The sequence below is a fragment of the Patiria miniata genome, unplaced genomic scaffold, assembly GCF_015706575.1.
Source record: "Patiria miniata isolate m_02_andy unplaced genomic scaffold, ASM1570657v1 HiC_scaffold_15, whole genome shotgun sequence".
Lineage (NCBI taxonomy): Eukaryota > Metazoa > Echinodermata > Asteroidea > Valvatida > Asterinidae > Patiria > Patiria miniata.
Genome location: NW_024037053.1, coordinates 2184150 through 2193577, shown reverse-complemented (window position 1 = coordinate 2193577; position 9428 = coordinate 2184150). Strand labels below are relative to the sequence as shown.

Here is a 9428-nt window from a genome sequence, read left to right as displayed (position 1 = left end):
ATTCAACTAGCCAATAGGACCGGTATAGAGGATGGAATTTTAATTTGTTTCATTTTCCCTTCTCCATGGCCTGTTATGGGCGCACTCAGCCTTTCGTAAAATTTGAGAACGGCCCTATTTGAATCTGATATTTGAAGAGTTTATTTCTAAAAGGCGATAAATCAAATTGAAAAACTATACTGAAAACAAAAGTACTCGGCTATGACTGATGACAAGTTATAACTGTTTATGAGCAAATATAGCAGTTTTTACCAAACTGCTCTATATTGTCGCTCTATATTGTGTTCTTAATTCTATAAAAGCAGTTGAAATTAAGTAACTTTGGACAAGACGAGAAGCGGGACTTTAAAAGGGAACGAGATGGCGTTTAATTATCGCGTTTTGAAATGAACTCTTCATTGAATTACTTTCATTACATACAAACTACACTCAAAGAAAGTCGCCGCCTATACTTTTTGTCTGTTTCAAAAAGTACTGAGCACCTCTTGCTCAAATAACGACTAATCAGTACAGAAATTCCTTAGCAATCCAGCCATACTCTTGATTTGGCCCCAAACAGGGATAATGTGTACGAATGTATGCAATTTATGACATTACACCGAAACAGTTGCACTTTTGTATGACGTGCAGTTTGTGGTTCACCCTCTGCAAGTATATAAAAGTGCAACTTTTTTGCGGTACCATTTGTCATAAATTGCATAATTTTGAACACGTTATCACTGTCGACCCAAAACAAAGAGTATGGCTGGATTGCTAAAGAATTTTTGTACTGATATCAGTCGTAATTTGAGCAATGATGTACCAGTAGTTTTCGAGTTGGACAAAAAAAGTATTAAGGGGAGACTTTCTTTTTTGTGTTGAGTGTATCATTCAGTTCACATTAGTATTACATGGAGTGGCAGAAACGAGAAGCCAAATATATGACAATAAAAATGCGATACTTAAACCTCACGCTTTTAAATTAATTTGAATGTTTCTGTAATATTTAATGCTTTACTGAAGGTCTTTCGACGATAATGAAGAACGGCTGCATGTGAGTCTAGCAAAATTAATGACCTTTGACACGAAATCAAGATGGCGAATCGCACGGTGAAAGACGCGCACAGTGTGAAAGGAACCAATCCACAGTATTTAGTGGAGAAAATCATCAGATCTCGAATATATGAATCGAAGTATTGGAAAGAGGAATGCTTTGCGCTCACGGGTATGTATTTGGATTGCACAAGTAACCTTTATTTATGGGGGGAAAGGAGCTCGAAGTGGAGGCATCTTGCGCGGGTAGCTTGCCTACAGTACTGTACATGTTGTGCCCATTCTTGAAAATCACGCATTCTCGAGAATGGGTATGCACATTCTTGAGAATGTGCAACTGGATCCTTGCTCAATCTTGGCAAAAAATAACTCTTCCAGATTGAGCGCACATTCTTGAGAATGTGCGACAAGATAACGGTCTTGTCGATGCCGAGCACTGGCTGCGCTTGGCAAGTCTAGCTGAATCCTCGTTCACTGATTCTTAATAATTATACTGTTGCAACGCAAGGCGCTGAAAAGTAGAGTGGATATGAAAAGTATACGCGTATTGGGGGAGGGGACCGGGGGAAAAAATAAGAATAAATAAGAAAGAATTCAGATTTTTGGGATAATAAAAGAGGGGGGGGGGGGACGTAAGAATGAAGAATGTGAAGAATGAGAATGAATACTGCGACATCCCATAGTGCTAATGCTATTTCCCATTTAAATTGCCACCAATTTATTGTTCACACCCCACCATAACGTCGCAGAGCTGGATTCTATCTAGTCAAAAGAGCAATTTTGGCAGCTTCTGGACATCGTTTTTTTTTCGTGGCACGCATATGATACATACAGGGACTTGTACTTGTCTAGCCTAAACAAAGCACTTCCCAGACTAGTTCCCAGTCCTCCGTTATTACAAAACTTCCCATAAGTAGGCAGGAAAAAGCAATAATAACAGGTTTAATATGATTCAAATTATCGTAGTTATACGAGTACAGAAGCATAGAACATTTTCTTTCCTCTTTATATGAATTGTTTCCCTTTTAACCGCTATACAATTCATTTAACATAATTATGTCGTGCAATGTTTGTTAAGATTGGGCAAAATTCATAAATTGTGCACATGATATTCCCACCCAATCTTAAGAATGAGCGCTCATTCTTAAGAACGCGTGCTCGTTCTTAAGAATGGGCGCTCATTCTTAAGAATGCGCGCCCATTCTCCAGAATGCGTGATTTTCAAGAATGGGCACAACATACACAATAACCATTGATCTCCATATACATATGTGTATATGGAGATCAATGAATAACACAGGCAACCCGCCTACACACCTGTACCTGTCATTGCATTGCATTATACACTGTAGTGTACGAATGTCGGACACTTCGCCCCATTTCCACTTCGCCCCTAACCACTTCGCCTCATCTCCACTTCGCCCCATCCCCACTTCGCCCCATCCCCACTTCGCCCCATCTCCACTTCGCCCCATCCCCCCTTCGCCCCATCCCCCCTTCGCCCCATCCCCCCTTCGCCCCATCCCCATTTCGCTCCATCCCCACTTCGCCCCAGCCGTTACATGTAAAAAAAAATCTCATCTATTTAATTGGCAAAAACAATCCCAAAAAGATTCACTAATTGCTGCAGCGAAAATCATTGACTAATATCTGCTTGGTGTCAGTCGAATGAGCTGTTTTTTGAGCTCCGATTTTCTTAAAAAAAAAAAAAAAAAACTTTTATTAAACGAAAATGCAAACTGCATTTTAATTCCAAAATGTGAAAAACTTTGCCTGCACAAATTTCCCAAAAGCGGCAGCATTCTTGTTTCTGCATGCTGCGAGAAAAATAATCACATACAAGATTTCTGGCTACGCAACCAGCAGCTCCCATCCAGGCATCACAAGGGAGTCTCCTAGCAACAGTATTTCTAGGCAACCAGGTTGGAATGTGATAATGGACACACAGCCATGCAGCATGCACCTGTGGCTCAGATAGTTCGGAATTCCAATATTATAACGTCATATTCATGAAAGCAGACGGTCCGTGATGAAACCAACCAATGGCGTATTTATTTGCCGGGAACTGGCTCATTTCATTGGCTGAGATACTATCATCACTGTTTATCATCTAAGAATGTTCAAATTACTAGCGGCAGGTCCTCATCAAAGGTGGTCTACAGCTGAACCCGAATGTACATACTTTGTACCGAACATGAGTGGCATTGTATCAATGTGAACAATGCCGCTGTCAATCATTCTCCGGAAAGGCTTTTTCAGAGCTGGATTTTATTCGGGCATTTTTTTTAATTCAAAGACCGGGGAAAAGTTTATAACGAAAAGTGAGGGAAACTGAAATAAACATGGAATTTCACCCCTGTAAAGGGCCTGTATCGTGTTCATGTACATCAAAATTGAACAGAAAATGAAAGATGATGAAATGAGCAAAAAGTTGATGTGTGTAGGTGTCTTGGTCCCTGTGTCTCGAACACCTCATCAGAGAGTTTGTATTTTTCCTGATTTTCTAGAATTGGGAGCATTTATTATCGGGGTCTTTGGCTGTTTTAATATTGACTGATCTGCACCCCTAGCCTTCACCTTTGTACATGGGGCGAAGTGGATATGGGGCGAAGCGGGGATGGGGCAAAATGGGGATGGGGCGAAGTGGGGATGGGGCGAAGGGGGGATGGGGCGAAGTGGGGATGGGGCAAAGTGGGGATGGGGCAAAGTGGGGATGGGGCGAAGTGACATGGGGCGAAGTGGAAATGGGGCGAAGCATCCGACACCCGTAGTGTACGATGCATCGTACATGTACATGTACGTACGGCGATCGAAGTGCAGGGCCCCTGTTTAGTTTCGATCAAGTTAAGCGTGCTTTTTATTACTCAAAATGACTTGTTCAACCTAAAGCAGACTTCTCTCAATTACAATGACACCTTTTTTTGGAATTTTGAACAGTTTCTTTGGGTAGAATTTACAATTTTCTGCGCAGTTTACAGTTGATGCTGTGTGATTCAGCTTGCCTTGCGCGTTCACAGTACATCATGCGGTGATCGCCATCTTCATTTTCATGTTGCGTTATGTCTTTTTCATCATCATTTGACCCCCAAATTTCCCTCAAACATTCAAAACCGTGCCCTTTATCTATGACATGCCTGCATGCACTCAACATGCTTAATGTCGCCAACTCGCAGGTTAAATTTTAAACTCCCCTTTGTTTTAAGCTACGTAAGAGTGCAAAAAAAAGAAGTTTTTTTGCAGTAATTTTAAAACTATTTTTGGTTGTAACTACATGTATATTTTCATGTTATATAGCGGAGCTGCTAGTAGATAAGGCCATGGAGCTACGGTTTATCGGTGGGACATACGGAGGTAACATCAAGCCGAGCCCGTTCCTATGCCTCATCCTTAAGATGCTGCAGATTCAGCCCGAGAAGGACATCATCATCGAGTTTATCAAGAATGAAGATTTCAAGTGAGTGGTGTGATCACAAATGGTTTGTGCACAGACTTAGATACTTGGAACAAAACCATCCCTTTTTAATTGGTTAAAAAGTGTTGTTTTGTCAGGTTGGCGTAGCAGTACTTTCCTCGCCTTCCACCGCTGTGACCCGGGTTCGAATCCCGCCTGGGCCAACATGTGGATTGGGTTTGCAGTCACTACCTCAGTACCTGATTCCGTGGGTTTTCCCCATAATATTTTTCTGGTATTTTTCTGGCCTCAAACTGTGTTGTGCCTTGCAGGGTGAGGGTTACTATACAATTTTTTTTTCAACGATCAGCTCAACAAATACTTTGAGGACTCTCATATACTACCCCTCAACTTTTGAACACTCATGTGTTGCTTTGATTGTTTGCGGTCACAAACTGTTAACATCAGGTCATTGCTTAAAGGGAATGTACATCATTGGCTTTTGCTGTAATTTTCAGAAATGAACTATTTGAGGGGTTAGTATAATAGATCAAATATTATTACACTGACATGTTTGAAGTTTTGTGTTTGAAAATGCTGGAAAAACCAAGAAAAACAAAAATGTTCAAGTAGTCTGGTTCCCTGACTCCACTAAAGATAAAATGGATCAATTTATAGATGCCGGAAAATTGTAAGGTAAGGGAACCAGTCTAGCTGGCCTGCGCCCGTTAATGAACATGTAACAAATTTAGCAAACGAAACTTGGACTGAAAAAAAAGGTAAATTTGGAGCAGAAGTTGAAAAATAGTTAGGTTTTTCCAACGGTGGTCGGCCGACCACCGTTGGAAATGTATACAAAAATACCATTTTCTTGAAAACGATTTCACACCAGGTGCCATAATTTTACAGGATGCTTTAGACTGTCATTTACCAACACCCTAGTAAGGTATTTCGTAAAAACTTGCAAGTTTTATTTTTCGATGTTTGCAAATGTTGTATATTCCCTTTAAGTTATTTTTTTTTGGGTCACAGGTACGTCCGAGCCTTGGGAGCCATGTATATGCGACTAACTGGTGATTCCTTAGACATCTACAAGTATCTGGAACCGCTGTACAATGACTACAGGAAGATCAGACGGCAGAACAAAGAAGGAGGTAAAGCGGGGGTTAATTAACTGTAGTTTTTTGGCATGCTTTCACTCCGTATATGTATCAAGGTTTTCTCTTTGAATTATGTGACCCGACTTACATTGCATTACTGAAAAGTCAGCATCCCCACTGTATTGTTGATGTACCCTTACGTGGTGCGGCCTCTAATGTGGTGCACTTTGATTTTTCGCCTCTAGTGCCTTGCTCAAGCAAAATTTGTATATCAAATTTCACAGTAAGTGAAATTTCATCAACGCTCTAAACATTTAAGCTCTAAACATTTATTTTTGCCCTTAACCCTAACCACCCAGGCCCTTTTTGCAAGGAACCATCTTCAATCCTCCAAAATCCTCCAAAGTTTTTTCACTTTATGTTCAAATGAAGGATACCCACTGACTCAATCTTTCAAAATCCTCCAGCAGTGCTGCCTCTCAATATGTATTCATCCTCAATCCTCCAAAAATGCCTGAAGGACTTTGGAGGATTGAGGAGGTGTTTGTGTTGCCGCGAAGTACGCATGAGTGATTTTATTCTAAATATGTGCGTGAGCATCGGGCATCGTCGGCAATACGTTCGAATGTCCCTCACAGTGGTATCCGCCAAACTCTCCCTCTGTAATCACAAAGTAGTACTTCTTCAGGGAGTCCGTAAAATGTAAGCATTTCGCTGTATCTTGAACATTATCCCTTCTTCCCCCCTGCTAGAGTTTTACCTTTCTCACGTGGATGAGTTTATGGACGAGTTGCTTCACGAGGAGCGAGTGGCCGACATCATCCTACCACGCCTGCAGAAGCGCCAGGTCCTGGAGCAGACAGAGCAGCTGGAACCAAGGGTGAGATCAATGAAGAAAAAACAATTCTCCTTTTTCAAAATCATTTCTGATTCGTACTTGGTTTCTTTCAAAGGAAGTCAGGTTGGGGCAGCAGTACTTTCCTGGTCTTCCACCGCCGTTACCAAGGTTCGATTTCTGCCTGAGCCAATATGTGGATTGGGTAGTCCCTACCTGATTCTGTGGGTTTTCCCTGGAATATCATTCTGGGGTTCTTCCCACCTCACTGTAACTTCTTCTCATTGTCTTTTCGCCATAGGTTTCTTCAGCCTTGCAAGCTACAGTGCCAGGGGTGCTTTTGAGGAATCCTTGGTTTCATTACCAAATACTTCATAATAACAATACAGGCATGCAACTTTTCCTCGGATCTGCGGATTTCCTAATTTTGTACTTCTCATGAATGCCATTACAAATTGAAAACACTGTACAAAGTCTTGTGTGGTTCGGAGTTTCCTCGTTTTTTTCCCTAAATTTCCAGTTGCATGCCTGACAATAAGAATACTATCTAGCACATTCAGTTAATACTAGTTCTTTTCAGAACCGCACAAGCTCACAAAAACAAATTCGGTGTCACGTAGGCAACCGTAAGCTCACTCTTCTTTGTTACCGGGTACTTCACCATACAAACCATCAAGTTTTATTCACCTGTTTCTTGTTGTATGTAACCTTTTGTAGGTCAGTGCTCTAGATGATGATCTGGATGAGGCAGAGTCGTCCAGTGAAGATGAGATGGATGTACAGGTGAGTGAGATGCTTTCTGCATCTCTTGTTCTCCTTATAGCATCCCTTCTACGATAGTTCCACGATTGCTTCGTAAAGTGCATGTGTAGTGGACTATCGCACAGATAACGATAATATTCGCGTGCGCACTTGGTAAAACATAGTGGCTGGCACGTGATGGTGAATGGACCAGTGAGAATTCAGCTCTCAATCATGCATATGTATGAGGTACAGTAAATACGTAAACGTACGTAATGAATAGTTACCCTTGTTATTCCAGTAAAAGCACTGCTTTTTTTTTTTTTTCATCAGGAATCTCGCCGATCACCCGACAGACATCGCAGTGGCCGACATCGCAGCCCCTCGCCCCGACGCCGGCGGAGTCGCAGCCGTTCACCAGTCAGAAGGTAAACATCTAAACCCTGTGGACGTAATCAACCAATCACATTTGAACATTAGGGATCTTAGACCAATCAAAGCACAAAACAGCTTTTCACCCATTGTGGCCCCCAGTAATGGCATTGCACCGGCAATTGGGCAGAATAAGTACACCAGCCCTAACCCTGCCAGACGCAACACAGTGCATCAGGTGAAAAAGTCTGTGGGACCTTGCTGCATCGAGCCATCAACACCAGTGCGTAAACGGCCAATTCTGAAACAATGACAGCTAGTCCGATTGAACAATGCCACAGTTGTATCCTACTGCAGTTGATGACCATAGACTCTGAGGCAGTTTGGCCTTGGGAGTTTTGACCTGATGGATCTTGCTGCACTGGGCGGGCATTTTGACAAGTGTTGCATGTTGCTGCATTCAGCAGTGTTTCTAGCTAAAATACTGTAAATGGTTAGGGCTAGTCTTAAGTCCATTATCGCCCTTTACACTCGCTCTTTAAAACTTGGGGATAATTTGAATCATTTGTTCTTTCTTACAGACGTAGCAGATCGCCTCGTCGGAGGAGCGTGTCACCCCGCAGAGAGCGCAGACGCAGTCCGCGACGACACCGCAGCAGGTCGCGAGAGCGACGCCAACGGTCCAAGTCACCGGGTCACAGACACCGCGATCGAGACGACGATCACCATCGCAGCGTTCGTCACCGGTCTCGGTCCCCTGATGAGCACAGGTACAAAATCAGACTGCAAAGCATTGCCCATTCTTTTCAAAACAATTCACGGTGTTTGTAATAAAGCCATCAACGTTAATTACAAGTTGAATCACAAGACATCAAGTTTCAAGTCAATTCAAAGGTTATTCTTTTGTCATTGTGTGTCCCATAACTATTGAAGCTCGGCTGATATTGTGATATCAGATTGAATTAAAAAACTGAATGTTGAAACTTAATAACCCTCCTACTGTTTTAACAGACACAGTCAAAAATGTTATCCACTTCCCCTGCCATGCCTTTTACAAAGGCTAGTCACAAAGTCAGGTCATAATTGAAGCAAGCACTGTGACTAGTCAAATTCAGTCAACAGACAAAAGCAGACAAGTGGTAGGCACAGCTGGCTTATCAATCACCTACAGTCAAGTCATAGCTGTATCAAGTTACATAAACAGTCACAGCCAGTCAATCCTGCTTTATGTAGGCTGGGAGCTCTTAACTGTTGGAAACAGTCACTTGATTGATTTTGACTGAAAGGACAACTTGGCACAGAATGTATGCTTGCATAGGGGGTTAATCGTGAATTGTTGGTTTGTCTTTTTTACCAGACACCAGAAAAGTTCCCACAAGAGCAGCAGCCGACACAGTCGATCGGACAAGGACAGAGACGAAAGCAAACGAACACACAAGACCGATGAGATTGAAGCTATGAACGAGCTGAGGGCCAGTCTAGGGATGGGACCACTCAAGTAGCACACAGACATGGGAGCAAAGGCATGATAAAGTCTTGTGAATGCACACAACAGTAGTGGCTTCTGCAGATTTCTTGATTGTCCTTACGTTGGCGGTAGTTTATGGCTCTGGTATGCTAAACTAAAAAGGGGGACTTGAGCAAGTCTAACACAGTTTCCTTGCTGTCCAGTCTAGCATTTGTTTTTGTAGGTGTGGGCGGGGTTACATCAGCCGGTGAAAACATGATCACACCAGTTTTCACCGGTTGCAACGAGTTACCATTCAGCACTCCAGACTGTAGAACCATTGGGTTTCAAGTAAATAGGTCTGGGATCTAGACAAGGTAATGTAAGAAGCTCCCAGATGTCTAACCTATAGAACTTCATAATATGTGAGGCGTTCTGGCAAAATGAGACGGAACTGGACACAAGCCGTAGTGGAGAAAAATGCACAAAACCGAACTGGGTCTTGGTGGG

At 42.4% G+C, this 9428-nt stretch overlaps 1 protein-coding gene across 1 annotated transcript; it reads left to right on the top strand.

Annotated features, from left to right (window-relative positions):
* The first annotated feature begins 1044 nt into the window (after nucleotides 1–1044).
* LOC119722384 (pre-mRNA-splicing factor 38A-like) lies at nucleotides 1045–9397 on the top strand. Its single transcript, XM_038192461.1, has 8 exons — nucleotides 1045–1204; nucleotides 4327–4486; nucleotides 5456–5577; nucleotides 6276–6403; nucleotides 7076–7141; nucleotides 7433–7527; nucleotides 8053–8241; nucleotides 8829–9397. Exons 1-8 carry the CDS (start codon nucleotides 1075–1077, stop codon nucleotides 8971–8973), a joined length of 1035 nt encoding a protein of 344 aa, XP_038048389.1. The 5' UTR covers nucleotides 1045–1074; the 3' UTR covers nucleotides 8974–9397.
* The last annotated feature ends 31 nt before the right edge of the window (nucleotides 9398–9428 follow it).